This window comes from Gymnogyps californianus, chromosome 3 (assembly GCF_018139145.2).
Source record: "Gymnogyps californianus isolate 813 chromosome 3, ASM1813914v2, whole genome shotgun sequence".
NCBI lineage: Eukaryota > Metazoa > Chordata > Aves > Accipitriformes > Cathartidae > Gymnogyps > Gymnogyps californianus.
This window is the reverse complement of record NC_059473.1, coordinates 91,865,717-91,881,361: the sequence shown is the minus strand read 5'-3', so window position 1 is coordinate 91,881,361 and position 15,645 is coordinate 91,865,717. Positions and strand designations below refer to the sequence as shown.

Below are 15,645 nucleotides of genomic sequence, written 5' to 3'. Positions count from 1 at the left end.
TTTACAGAATAGTCCAGATGACAGGTTCGGCCATGCACAAACTGTGACTTGCATACCAGAGAACTTTCCCCAAACTACCTTGAATGGGAGTCACGCTATTCCAGATTTAGGTATAGGAAGCCCTTGGACTTGGGTTGGCTTGGTATGACCTAGTATATTTCACATAATAATAATAATAATAATAATAATGCTCAGACCACAGATCTTTCTTCAATAATTCTTCCGTGATTTGTTTCAGATGATATCATAACTTCTAGAATTGTAAGTATTCTCCTGTACATAATCCCTCCTGTATATTTTTTACATTCTTTTCTGCTTCAAAAATTGAAAGAAAAGCTAGTTGGTTTCTGTCGGTCAATTTATAGTTTAATCCCTTTCAAGTTTACTTTGCTTTTTTGTGTTCTGTCAGGATGCTGCAATTTTCACACAAGCTGCAGAAAATGTTCGGTTTCAAAAGGATCTTTCTAAAAGTAACTGTCTTTAGAGTTGCTCCTGGCATGCTGAATTTTAGAGGGCCAATCTTGAACTGCCTATCACTGCTTTCCAGCACCAGTTTCACTGACGCTCACAAGTTCTAAACTGCTGCTCTGAAGCTCTTAAAAACCTGTCTTTTTACACTACTGTGCTGCTGTAGCATTTGAAAAAAACAAACAAACAAATTAAAAATGTGAAAATGTCTAGAAAACTACTGGTTTGGGATTTTCCAGAAGAGTATAATGGAAAATTAATGGAAAAGTAAAATTTGAAAGAGAAACTATATTTGCTCACAGTCATACCCATTTAGTTTCTGTAAAGCCTAAAAAGATTGTAGGAAGCAATCTGTTCCATTTTCTGTTTTGTCATGTTTTAGTCAAAGGAGTAATTGCTTCTGAAATTAAGCTTTACAGCATGTATATAAACTTTTAGATACACTGTGGTGTTCTCATGATTTCATGGTATTTTATATTTTGTATGATTTTCAATTAAATATTTTGCTGCTGTAATTTCTCACATATTTAAGCTGAATAAGCAACATCATTTTCATATTGTTAAATTCTATTAATCCACTCAAGATTTATTCTACATACATATTCCACATAGTTTTAAATACATTAAATAAGAAAGTAGCACTGCTTGTCTATCCTGTCTAATTTTCATGAAATTATGATATCCTACCATGCCTCTTGAGTCTTCCAGTTAAAATTTGGAAGACTGATGGTATTCTCTGAAAATTGGGAGGAGATTATGGGATTTGGTGACATAATTGTAGTGGGAAGCTGGTGGTTTAGGCAGATGCTAGAATCATTGAAACACCATATTTTGTTGTCTTGTTTCGTAGTCATATCTAAGGGAAATATTAATCCATTTTAGGGAACTAGTTTGTGAAAACATTATGTTTATATGAAATACAAATATTTTCCTACAGATATTTTTCTGTACAATAAAATATAAGTTTTTTTCCAAAACAAGGGGAAGGATAAGTAGATAAATAAAACACTTCTTCCTAAACCAAAGACAAAGACTGGTTTAGCTGAACATTGCCTTGAACAGTTATACAATATTCAGCCTCTAACTATGGAAAAATAACTGCATAATTAGAAGGAAACCTGTCTTCTTTAGCATTATCCTTTTTTATTTATGAAAAGTATACAGAGACTTTGATTCATTGGATGAAAGTGATTCAGAAAGCAGATGTCACTTTTTTTTCTTACAGATCTTCAGCTTGTGTTCCAACCAGCTTTGTCCTTTTCTTCACATACGGCAGTGCCTAGAATTACTCCTCTTGCTCGTTGTTAGGTGTTTTGTTTTGTCTTGTTTTGCAGCAGATAAATACAAGCTTTGAGTATGTATTGCATTTTCAGTTAGTCCAAAACCTCCTAGATTTGCTTCTGTTCAGGCTTTTTTTGTCTGTGATTCTGAACCTGGAGTGGTGGATTCTGTCTGTGGCTTTGGAGGAAGAACTGAACTCACTGAAACTGAAGAGTTTGGGGTGCATATAGAGCCATTGGTTGCAGGCTTCCAGAGCTGAAAACAAGCTTTACTTTGCCTGGAAAAGGGAAGGAGATTTTTCTTCTCTGAAGTAACTTAATGTTGGTAGTGGGTAGGGCAGCAAAGTAGGCTGGGAGATAGGAGAACACAAGAATGGCCATGCTGTCAGACCAGAGGTCAAATATTCTGCTTCTGACTGGTTATAGTAGACGTTCAGGGAAGAGTTTGGAGGTGTTTCCAGGAACATTCCCCCAGTCTGGAGTAGTCCAACAATTTGGGCTATCTAAGGTTGAGGGTGACTTTTTTTACATGTGTATCAGTGGATTTCACTATCATACACCTGTTTACTTTCCTTTCACCCCATGCAAGCTTTCAGCTTTCACAATATCCTGTGGCAAGCAGTTTCAATGCACGTTGTGTGATAACCTACTACTTTGATTTGTTTTCGGACCAGCCATCTGCCAGTTGCTGGTTTCATTTGATACTTTCCATCCCTAGTATTGGAAGAGATGATTTTAGTAAGTCAAGCTGAATGTGAGGCAAGGTTATCATGCTTTTAGAAAAACAAAAAAAGCCTTATGAGATGAAAAGCATGTTCAAAAGCTTCTTTTAAAAAATGAATGAATTATGATTAAGTACTAATAAGCATGTATTTTGCATTACTGTCAGGATTGTGTTTGTTAGAGCCACTAAAGCAAAGTGATTGATGTTTATTTTCAGTACTTCTGTGCATTTTCTAAAGTAAACTTCTGTCAATAAATCTTTTGAAACTAATATAGCTGTATTTTTCAGCAATCCATTGTTTTCTGATGTGATTTTAATTAATAGAGGACTTGTTATTGTTGTTGTTATTCAAAACTTAATTTTATTACCTTAGTGTCATTCTTTACCTATAAAAATGTTATATGTATGATGTTTACTTTCAAGACTTGCTTAGATTACTAGCATTGCTGTATACTTTGTGACATTTCCTGTAGGATGAGAATATAATTTCTTATGTCAACAAACTGTCTATTATTTTAATGATACGGTTATTGCATATGGTACTCCTACGCTTGCTTGTGGTAAAAGAAAGAAGTGCACATCAGACAGTGAAGTGGTATTATGAATGTTTTACCTCTTGCCGTTTTGCTAAAAACAGAAGCTTGGTATGTATAAGGCTGACTTGGGGAATTGAGTGGAAATCTTGAAGGACAGACAAATCTGCCCGTGAACAGAATACCGTTCTGTCTGGGAAGGCCCATTCAAGCATCAGCTGCAATCAAAGCACTGTAGGATTTCTGGTCAGGAGGAGCTTCCTTACCACTTTTAAGAACATTTGAAAAGAAGAAAGAATATGAGACCTCTTTTCTGTCCTACTCCTTGCTTTTCTTATGGGCAAGAGCTACTAAATGGGGAAACTGATGAGTTGACAGCTTATATTCTTCCTGCTTTTTTAGGTTGTTTTTCTCATATGTTAGAATAACTTTGACATGATACTTGACCTCCTAGTCATAAAATCTGGATGCTTATGTGCTAAGGCCTCCATCTTTGTCATTGTCTCAGTTTCCACTAGTAATTAGCAGCTGATTCGTAACCACATCTAAATTATCATCCGTCTTCCATCCTTTAACTCCCTGAAACCTAAACAGAACATGGATAGAGAAATAAAAGGTAGGACTTTGAAGATGGGGTGGAAGGTGAGGCAGAACAAAGTATGTGGTACAGTCTGTTGTCAGTTTTTTATGACTGATTGGAGTTGAAAGTCAATGTAAATTGTATTAAGGCTCCTTTTTGGAGGGGAGCATACATCTGAGGGAGCTAAAATGGGGTTTTTGCTTTATAGTTGAACTGATAAGCCTCTTTCCTCCGCTTTCCCACAGTTCTATTTTCCTATGAGTTTACAGGAATGGAGGCAATTCCTCCTCCTCAACCAGGAAAAAAAACACAACAAAAACCTTTCTCTAATACTGAAGTGTTCGTAACTGAGAAATTTCATTGAATTATTTTTGTTGTTTTCTTTCTCCTTTTTCCCTGTGTTGCCATGAAAGGCTGAAATCAAAGACTCAATAGTCTAGGGACTAGTAAGCAGGTATTCTTTATTGCAGCGCTGGACACACAGGGGTTATCTCCTCCTATTGTGTGTGTCCGGTCATGTTAATTGCATAGTTTATATACAAGCACTACATACATATTCATCAGATTTCCGGGAACTTATTATACATATTCATCAGATTTCCATGAACTCATTATCATATGCAAATGTCTCTTGTGCATGCCTGTTTATGTCTCTGGGTGGTCGTCAGGGGTCTCTGGATGAAGGATATACTCTTCCTCACTGTGTCCCCTGGCTGACCTCTGTTTTTGCGCATACTCAGTTCTGAGATCATGTATATCATGTCCTTCAAGGGTAGTCTGTTTTGGTTGAGGCGCTTGTTGTAAAATTTCTTTATCGTTATGGTTTTGCGCAACTGTTTTCTCTAAGGTCAAACTGTCCTAGTGACGTTATTTAGGAGACTCTTATCTTAGAGCCTTCCTGACTTCCCCAAAACAGTAAAAATCCAATTTGGTCCAGCCACAACAATTCTAGTAAGTGGAAAATTCCACATTTACAGGCATCACCTGATAGTGACTTTGCACACGACTGTCTGGTCTAGAACTTTACCTTTTTTTTTAATTAGAATTATGCTTAAGTAGCCCATTTGATTTGGAAGGACCCATACTATGATAGATACTTTCACAATCTCTATTTCAGATTCTTTTCTGAAAAAAAATAATTAAAACCCAACATATTCCATGCTTCAGCTTGTGAAGAATTTAATTTTTTTTATTCTAGAATAGATTTCAAAAATAACATATATGACAGAAGTGACAGTTGAAGTTCATGCCTTGTAGATTGGAGTAAAATAGGTTTATAAATTCCCATTATCCCAAGAAGGTTCATACCTTCATTTTTTTGGTTGTTTTCTCTAAATGAGATTTCTTAGTGGCTCATATTTTAGCTTTCTTTAACAGGATAACGGAGATGAGAATTTACTTTTTAAAGCTTTCTGTGTCTTTGTTATGTTACTTGCAAGGCAATTGTTATGATTCTTACTCCAAGATGGAAGCTTGAATGCTCTACTGCTGGTATATTTAATTTCTTACAATATGTTGTGGAAATCATATTACTAGATAAGAATAATATTGCTTAAGATGGCTTGGGAATTTCTTGTAATTCAGTGTGTCATATTAAGGGCTAGTAACAGATGACCCTGCTAAATGATATGTGGAAGAGGCACGATGCATAGATGTCTCAGGGATAAGCGTCTTCCCCTTGGGTGATTAGAATTTAAAGTGCTTGTGCTCTTTGCTATTGAAAGTATTTTCCAGGGTATGCCAAATTACCGTGTCTGGGCAGACAATATTTTTGCAAGATTCTTACTGTTGCTTCTGAAACCTCTCTAGCATGAGACTGGCTGGGATGTCTAAAGTGTTGTTGACAATATGTTGCTGAGGACTGTAGTCACTGCACACGCTGTAGATTCATTTGTTCCAAGAGTTTAGCTGATGCTCCCTCCTCTGGAATTTAACTTTCACAAATGTTAGTAATTCCTTGACCCTTTCTGCAGGCACGTTTGGTCTTGATCTGTAAGCACAATTGTTGAATCTTAGGGAGCTACTTGAGAATAAAGTGATAGTCAGTATGAATAAAGACGACACAACTAGAATTTCAGATCCCATTGAATAAAAGATCAAAATACTTTGAAAGTTGGGGGGGATTGGTATAAATTTAAATAAGGAATTGTAGGTGATGTGAATTTTGCTTTAGATACTGAAAGATGGTGTAAATCAGTTTGAACTTTCTTGGCAGGTGAACATTGACATGGTTAATGAGGATTATGATTACTGGGAAGGATGTTAGGGAAGTATGCATTTCAATTCACAAGACAAAAAGCAATTAAAGAGAAATGCTAATCAGATAAAAACTGAATCCTGAGTCATGGCAATTTGTAAGCTAACTACCTTTTAACCAAATACAGTAGTATTAAAATCAGAACAAAAAGATTTCTAGTAACGTCTTTCATGCATGCCTGCCTTAAATATTTTAGAGATGCTTATCAGCATGTTATTTAAACACTAAACAGCAATTAGAGATAACCTCTTTTATCCTACTGCGTGCTTTCTTATACTGTGGATATTATTAGTTTTGTAAATTTTAATGATCCATGTAGAGGTTATTTACATGCTTGTAGAACATCCAGTTAAAAGACTTTCCATGTTGTTTTGAAGTAAAATGCCTATTATCCAAACGTACATGCTGTGCTCTGAAAAATGTTTGTCTTGTGTTTAGGACTTGAACACAGCAATGAGTAGCCTGGATAGGGATTTCTCAAAGGAAAAATGAAGGGTCAAGAACAGAATTCCCTGTGGGAATTAATCTTCTTTGTTCATAAAATGAGAATATATTGCCACTTGGGGAAACAATTCAGTCATTCTTGAAATATATTTCCATTAACCTCTGACTCAGACAGGACAGGTAGAGTAAAACAGTGTTGATTTTACTGAAAACTTAAGTTTGTCAGCATTACCTTAGCAAATACAAAATTTACTAAATGCTGATCACTTGTTGATAGCGTTTCCAGCCAGACACTTCTTTCTTATTTTTCACTATGATGATTTAGAAACTTTTTTCCTAAAAAGTGATGCTGTCAATATGTCTCCATTTAGGGACTTGTTTTTATAATGATATACTGTTAGGACAACTGTAGTGTTAAAATACAGAAAACAGTTTCAGAGAAGCATCCATATATGCAGGCATAGTGAGCACAGAAATAATTTTTTCATTTCTGTGGACATCAATGGCTGTATTTAGTTTATCACTGCCTTGTTGTTTAGTCCCAGATCTGCCTTCCTCTTAGTGCTAGAAGGAGCAACCCCTCCTACTTCCAGAAAGTCAAGGCAGCAAATAAAATAAATAATAAAAAAAAAGAGTTGGGGTAATTGACCATAAAACAGCATACCCAGGATTGTGTATCTCTAGAAACATGTAAATCAAGCTTAGACATTTTCTAACAGGCATGCTCCATTTCAAACAGTTTGAAGTAGTGTGAGTAAAAGTCCCACGTTCTGTGTTACATGGGACATCAGCTTACACTCGCTCTGTGGCCTCCTAGCCCATGAATTTTAATTTTCTTGCCAAGAATTCAGTCTGCACGTGTACCTGCCTGTACCAGTAGCCTTCTGCAAGGAAGCAAGGGGTACTGGGACTACTGCTGAGATGATGTGTTGGTTGGTGGTAGACTATTTCAAGGATGATATATGCTCTTTGCCTGCTTCCACCTGCTCTAAAGAATTTCTAGGAGCTTTGGCTCCGTTTGCTTCCCTGAGGAGGGGACAGGCCATGGGGGATTTTTGCTGGAAATGGCTAGATGGCAGATTTGGTTCTGTTCTGTCCTCCGCCTTCCTTAACTACGCAAGTGACCACAGCCCAGCAGCTGGCTGTGCTGCAGTTCCTACTGCCTCTGCTTCCATTGAAAAGCAGTATTAGCCAGGCTTTAGAAGTTCCTGTTGTTTATTTCAGTCTTCCCTTTTTGCTTCTCTGAAAATTTTACATGTAGAAGAAGAGAAATACCAACTTTTAACACTTGATATTTCAGTGAAATTGGAAATAGAATTTCTTAGGACATATAAAAGACACTTTGCTAGCATAAAAGTTATATCCCTGCTGAATAGTAAAAGTTTGCCAAGAAATGGAAGTGGCAAAAGTTGCAAGAAAAAATTTACAAGAAGCAAAACTGTTAGAATATGATGGATTGAGGAGATTTGGGTGGAACACTTTCCTGCTAAGTGTCACTCTTCTAGAAGTGTCAATTTTATCACTTTCTTAACAGCAGAGGTGTATAAACACTCATCTTTCCAGTTTGATTCAAATTTGTATCAGTATGTCAGTATTTTATATAGCATTATGTTGTGTATAGTTATTTGTTGCAATATACATTTAAACTTTGTATCTTCATAGGACTAAAAAAGCCTAAACAGGTGTTAACTAAATTATAGGGATAGAAGGAGGAAAGCTTTTTGTCTAGATTAATTCTAATTGTTTTAATTTTGTCAGAAGTTACAGCATTTCAACATTCCATTCTAAACCAAAAAGAAGTTTTCCTGAGTTAGAGCTGTTTTTGGCTTATTCCAGAAAGCATACAGGTGTTGCTGACACTTTGTCCATAGCCTACATAAGTATCTGAGTTGCATGGAAGCAAATACTGGTTGCCATGAACATAATCTCTTTCTTTTCATCTAGTTTGTATTTGCACTGGTAAAGTATTGTCTCCATTCTGTAGGTCCTTTGAGACATAAAAGGAATAAAAGTTATTTGCCTATACTTAGAAGGTAGCATCAGTCTTCTGCATGTGAAAATTCCAGCCTCAACAGACTGCATCACTAGAAATATTAGTTGCGGCTGGGAAATGGCTTAAGAATTGTAGAGGATTTCTTCAAAGCTAATATTTATTCTCCTGTTCTTTTTTTATATTGCTGTTATTGAGAGCATTTGAATAAATGATATAAATGTGCATGAACCACATGGAGAATATCACTTGGGATTTTTTCTGAATGTGATTGAATAACCTTCAGAAATTATGTCCACCATTCTGTGAAGGTTACTTCAATTAATTCTGTGCTTTCAGATCCCTACTTTTTGTTCAAAATTTTGCTGAAGACCCCAACTCCAAATCTGTCCAATAAGAGAGCAGTGGCTTGGAATTTGATCCAGGGCCATCTGATCTGTTGCTTTGCAAAGAGGAAGTATAATAAAGGCCCAGGGACCTGGAACACAGACGACTTTTTAGCATTCTAACTGTCATTGCTGCGTATATTGTTGAGCAGTTTCCTTTAACGTATTAGTACTGGGTTTTATGATAGCATTGTACAGAAGACAGGTTAGAGAACTTCTTCCCTGCTTTTAGATTATGTAGTAAATATGTGTGCTATTCCAGGTGGTCACCCTGTAATGTAGGAGAAGCTTGGAGACTTCATTTCAGCCAAAAGCTTTTGACACTTCCTGCATTCCGAACTCAGTGATGTAAATATATGAATTCTGATTAGCAGATCATCAAATCCAACTAGGAGATCCTTGTACCCCTTGTTTCTATCTTATGTAAAGATCAATCTCATATAATTAATCATTTTTTAAAAATTATTTAACTTTGAAAAGTTTGTTTGGATTGAGAAATCATAATAAGAAAATAATTTCAACAGTTAAGTTCAAAACTGAGGTGTGTGTAAAATGCATCTTACTGCTAAGAAACACATTTCCAAATACTTGGTGAGGAAAAATCGGCAAGGACTGATCTCTCAAAAAAATAGTGTCCAAAACCCATATTGCCCACCCATCTGATCTGTAAAAAGAGTAATTATCTTAAAATTCTTTCTGAAAACAGAGTTAGTGTTAAAGTTATTTAAAGTTAGTATATTCTGGAATTGTAGCCTATATATAAGGTTTGCTTTACAGGCATGCCTTCTGAACTTTCTGGATGGACTAGCTGTGTGCGTGTGTGTGTATGTACACGTACATATGCCGCTACCTACTTACACACATTGGTGAGCAAGATGAATAGGTCTGTTATCTGACTGCACCATTAGGTAACAGTAAAGGTATTCCTCTACAAATTCTGTGGCATAAATTTCCATTGGTAGTAATTGCATCAATTAGTGCTACAAAAGACATCTAACAAAAGAAATGGAGACATGTTTTGTTCAGATTATTAAATGGGTTGCAAAGGTTAATAAGCCTTGAGCCAGAAAATGTTCTAGACTGATTTTTTTTTTTTCCTGGTTTTATAAAACAATATTTCAAAGTGCATTTGTCCCCTGAAAAACGATTGCCTCAAAAAAAATACTTCCTCCTTGCCATCAGACTTACCCTTTCTGTTCAAAGTCAGTTCTGTGTGGCTAAAATCACTTTCCTTCACTGCAGTAGTATTTGCAGAGGAAAGAGAATTAGCTTGTGGTTTCTATTATCCATAATCAATTACATAGTTTACTAAGTTGCAATTAGTTGCACTTTTCAAGACCCACTGAAAGTAACATAATTACTTAACTGCTTGGAAGAGCCTGAGGTTAGGGGATAAGTGAAGTGACATAATTTGCCTTTCTAAAACATTTTCTATTGATTCCTCATGCAAAAGGAAGTTCTGAGTGAATTTACAAGGCCAACGCTTAAGATCAAACAAAGGTTTTTGCTTTTAACGTTGTACTTCTAATATCCAAATCACAGGAACTAAAGGCATAGAACTTCCATTTATGTTTCTACATAGTCGTTTTTCTCGGCACAATCATACTTTATCACTGTAAAGAGTTTCAGGACATGGTACATCTGAGGATCTAGTTTAGAATGGGATGAATTACATCCTGAAAGACCCTGGGAACAACTCAGTTGCCAAAACTCAGACATCTAATACCACACTGGATGCCCTAAAGTGGTACTCCTGGCTTACAGCTGCTGACTCTTATGTAAAGCTCTACTCACGCACATGCCTTGGATACCCTTGGACATCCAAAATGGCAGTAGATATCTACATTCAAGCAACTGAGTCCCACCCCCTGCTTCCCTCTGTTGACTAAAACAGGAACCAAGGATAACTATCTCAGCTTGTTGATGCCTGTGTTTGGTCAGATGACTCCTGCACTGGAAGTCTTAGGAGCAGACTTTGTAGGCCGTTAGCATCATCTGTTCCCTAGAAATTCAGGAAATTATTAATACCAGTTATTTTCTCAACTTAGAAAGCTGTAATTTAGTCTAATAAGTAAAATAAGTACATTCATCTCACCAGTATTAGTTAATAGTCAAAACAATTGGTGTATAGGCATGGTTGTCCTCAAGTCAGATGCTTGGTATTTGAAGAAACAGACTGTCTTGTTACCTCTACTTTAGAAGGAGGTTTTCCGTAATTATACAGTTTTATTTAATTGGACTTTAAAAGCATGCAAATACTTGATATTGTCCGTTTATATTTTTTTGCTGTCTGTTGTCAGCAAATAAGAATTGACATAAGAATGTCAATATCGAATTCTTGGCAGCAGCCTTTGAACTGCAGATTTTTCTTACCAAGTTCCAGAGCGACAGAACTGGAGCATGCAAGACTAGGGATAATATTTTTCAGTAATTAACCTAATTTTCAAGATGTCTAGAAAACTCAGCAAAATTACTTTGCTATATTGAGGCTTTGCAATAGGATGGCTATGGTGTCTTAGTGTTGTCCCTAAGGTGTGAGGTTACCTGAAAGACATTACCCTAGGGAGCTTCAAACACAGATTTTAGGTTTAAGAACTACTAGCTTAGAAAGACAAAGTGAGCAATCCCTGAGCTGCCATCTACTGCAGAGGTAGATAGCAGCAGCCTTACCTGAGGAAGGTAAAGTGCCGTCTTTTTGTTAGATTCTAGTGGAATCAAAAATAACTTACATTGTTTGTAAAAACAACTATTATGTAATAAATTTCACACTTTGGGAAGTCTAGCAGTATGCGGTTTAGGGTGGATAAAATGATTTGATACTGATTCATAAACCCATGTCGAAGCCTAGACCCTAAACACTTGTTTAGGCTCATTAGAGATATTGGTCCATTCTCTAAAATATATAATTAGTTTTCTAGCAGCTATGATTTTACCTTCCAGTTCTGATCATCTATCTACTGTAATTGCAGCCTTTTTCAGAACAAGGTCATCTCATATTATTGGTAGATTTTGCTGTTAAGGAGGACACAGAATTTCATTCCAGAGAGACAACTCCCCAAGGCTTAAGTTTTTATCTTACCAGTTATTCCCTATGTACGGCAGAGGTTCTGAAAGCTTCAGTTTGAGATTACAGTTTCCAAATACAGGACAGCTAAATTTATATTAGATAAAGCTGTAAGGCTTTTAATGAATTTGTAGTTTGGTCAGTGAGCTTATTTGACAAACTGACTCTTCCACTTTCTAACTGACTCAGATATTTAGTACTGGCTTGTGTATTTTCTATTGAGATTGAGAATTTGGACTTTTTATTTGCTTTCTAGAGGTGTCACTTGAATAGAAGATTGTCTATATTTGAGAGTAAAAAAATTATTTTTTTACTTGTTATTTTATTTCTCAGAAATCCACCGATTTTAATTATATGCTTAAAACAAACAAAGCTTTTGTTGTTGTTGTTTATCTGTAGGTCATTATTGTATGTCACAGCCTTTGGATAATTAGGCAGAGAAAACCCTCTGACTTATGAACAGGAGGTTATGTTGACTTTTCATTTGGTACTATGACGGAGAGTTAGTTGTTTGGCTGTTATCACAAAAAGGAAAACATTTCTTAGAAGTAATCATACTGACTGTATAGACGTTCTGATTATATAAATACTACTGCAAATTTTAACATTCCTTAAACTGTCATCTGAGATGGTGGGCTGCAGAAACATTTTCACTCTGTGCTTATGTATCGATTTTTCTTTATTCCCAGATCCAAGCCATGTATGACATTATCCAGTATGAGAATATTTTTCCTTTGTGCATGATTCTGGAACAACTTCTTCAAAATGAGACAGAAGAAAGTAACATTTCAAGCTCAGACTATGATGGAGAAGAAAAAATCAAATTTCTGAAGAACCTTGATCAAATTATTCTTCATCTCTCAGATGAATTCCCTTTGTTTTCTTTGTATTTATGGAGAGTAAGTGTTCTTTTGAACTCAGCTCAAATACAAATTGATTAAAACAAGCAGCCTACATTTTAACAGTGTATTTGTTGTGGGATTGCATTGGAAAATTTTTGAGCCAGACAGGAAAATTGTCATTATTGGAAAACATTTACTTTAAACTACTATGCTATACAGCAGTTTCAGAGATAATGCAGTTTATTTCCAATTTTAAGTATAGAAAAAATGTAATAATCCAGGTGCCATTTTGAATAAATGTTGTTTCTAATAATGGAAAACAATATGTTGGTGTTTGCATACACCGTGAAAATGGCAACAAAGAAAGTTGTTTCAGGTGATGTTTAAAATAAGCGCTATGAATTTTAAAGTCAAGACATAACGTGTGTGTACAGCTTCCAAGTTAGGGAACTAATGCCTGTATTTTAAGAGTTGTATAGCTTCTGTGTGCTTTAGAGGCAATGGCTGGTTGCAGAAATAAAAATGTTTATTTTTAAACTTGGTAACTTATCACTACAAATTCTTATAGGGCAGACTTAGTTTCTGATTTAATCAAAAGAATCATTACCTGAGCAAAATAAAATCTGGTGCTCAGTTTTACAACTTTCTTACATTCATTGCATACTTCTTGGCTTTACTTGTGTATGCACAAGTGTAGGCACAGTAGGCCTAATTCACTCCGAGTTGACTAATGATTTCAAAGATTTAGTCTTAATAAATTTAACTCCTTTAGTGATTACTTTAAACCTTTCTATTCAAAATTAATGAATATTGATAAAACCCCCTTTGTATATTTATGTATTATCTGATTTTTAAATTTTTATTTCTGTGTGATGGAATTATATTCATAGTAATAATTCAAGTAACATATTTTAACAGAAATCATCTTAAACATAAAAGGCCTTTAAAATACAAGTTCAACAATACCTTAACTGATCCAATGTCTTTGATAAATTTAGAGGGTAACTTATGATGAATGGCATTTTTTTCTAATAGATAAACAACGTTTTAGTTTTGTTATGTCTCCTAGTAGTGCATATTCACTGTAAATATAAAACATTTTTAGCATTAGTCCTTATCCTTCCCCTTGCACTTTTTTCGTCAGATCAATTTTTATGTCAGAGAAATTCTCTGAAACACCACTTTTTTTAATACTGTAAATAATTTATCTTGTCAATTTGAATGCATTTATTTCAGATAATAAACCTTTGTTTTCTATATATATGTAAAATATATTAATATTTACAAAACAAGTTACTTTGATGTTGAATTGGCTCCCCAAAGAGTGATTCTTACACTTGTTTAGACACTGGGCACTGTTCTGTTTCTTAAACTTCGTATTTGGTATGTCATCTGGTAACATTTGTTTAAGGCTTTCTTTTAGCAAACTTTCTTTCAACAGAAATGTTTGATTTGCAAAACAAGTGTTCCTGAATATTGACAACAGAAAATTAGATAAGTTTAGCCAAATTAAAGAAAATCAAGTTTAAAAAGTATGTAAGTTTGGTAGCCACTCAGAAACTACTGTGCCGTTTTTGTTACTGCTTTACTTTTTTGTTTGTTTGTTTCATTAAGGTAGAAGATCAGTTCTTCCACCTCCCTCCACAGCACTGAAAGCATGATTACAAAAAGAGCAAGGAAAGGAATAAACAAAAGGAACTAGTATCTAATTGATGTAATAATTTTCATTTTCGTTTTTTAAAAAAGCTTCATTCAGAAGTATTTTATAAAGAAAAGACACAAAACACAGGAGGATATTGGAATCTGTGTAACAGCAAAATGTATATTGTTTCAAGACTCCTGTTCTAAAGAACAGTTTCAACACTGGATTGCACACCACTGCATATTTGCTGATCCATTTGCAAAAAATATTTTTGTTATTAGTAAAGCAACCCGGGCACAAAGGGACACATATTTTCTTCTTTGCAGTTTGTAGCATTTTCTCACCAGCAAGCTCTCTAGGCCACTGGAAGAGCAATGGATATTTTGGGAAATACATTCATCCTTGATAAATTTTGAAGTAATTGCTGACTTGAGACATGATTTTTGAAATCTTTTTCACAACATACAGAGAGAGGGGGTCTTGTGTCCAGAGATGGAATAACTACATGGCACTTGCACTCTGACAAGGATTTGAAACAGTTTGTTATGCAGCTTTGGATGTGTTGGGGCAGAGTGAGAGTTCCCCTTATAATGCCATTGCAGCAATTTAGACACGCTCTAGCCTCTCTGCAAAAGTGCTATTAACTGGTCGCCTGGGCTCTCCTTCTCTGTTTCAGTGCATAATTAAATAGTGCAGTTGAACCACATTAATAAGCATATCTCAGCTTTGGTGGGAGCAATAACCTCTGCAACCAGAATAGTTATTAGACAGATTGTCTCATGTTTCTTGAAGAGGTTTTTCACCAAGATGGGACTCGCCTCAAGATGAAGATGCACAAAGGTAGACGTGCATTTAGATGTCTCCATGTGGTTGGGATGTCTAACCTATGAAATGCTTACAAAGTACCCTGATGTTTTGGGCTGGGTGTCCAGCTGCTACCGCAAAGGACTGCAGATCTTCTGTAAGTCCTGTGTCACATTTTCTCTCTTCATGTAGATGCCTCTGATACCCTGGAGCATCTTTAGTGGCACTGTCACTAAATGTGTCTGCTTAGGCAGCTGAATTGAGCAGTGATGATAGCATGAGCTTAGATCTGTAGCTCACTGACACAAACATGCATTTAGGTGTCTTAATGCGAGAACTAAATCCCATCCGTGTGATATCTTATCTGTTTTTAGGAGTAGGAAATCCTAGGTTTAAGTCCATGCTCTTCAGACAATTTCTGCTCTTGTCCAATAACTGTTAGATGTAACTTGAGTAAACATTGCTGTCTTTAGTTTTGAAATAAAACAGGATGACTGAGGCAGTCCCTGGAGTTAGCTATTACAGGTGAGGATTTGTGACTGGGTTGGAAGAAACCTTCCTGCAGCTTGGACTTTAACTAAGTCTTAAAGTACTTACTAAATAGGTATATCAACACCCAGCTTTTACATAT

The 15,645-nt window shown here is 35.7% G+C and overlaps 1 protein-coding gene across 1 annotated transcript in view; it reads left to right on the top strand.

Moving 5' to 3' along the window:
* The window catches only part of MEI4 (meiotic double-stranded break formation protein 4), an 80,010-nt gene extending 67,343 nt beyond the window's left edge, over nt 1-12,667 (top strand). Inside the window, exon 5 of the mRNA XM_050894951.1 lies at nt 12,416-12,667. Coding sequence (XP_050750908.1) covers nt 12,416-12,667 — 252 coding nt within the window. The remainder of the gene's footprint in view (nt 1-12,415) is intronic.
* The last annotated feature ends 2,978 nt before the right edge of the window (nt 12,668-15,645 follow it).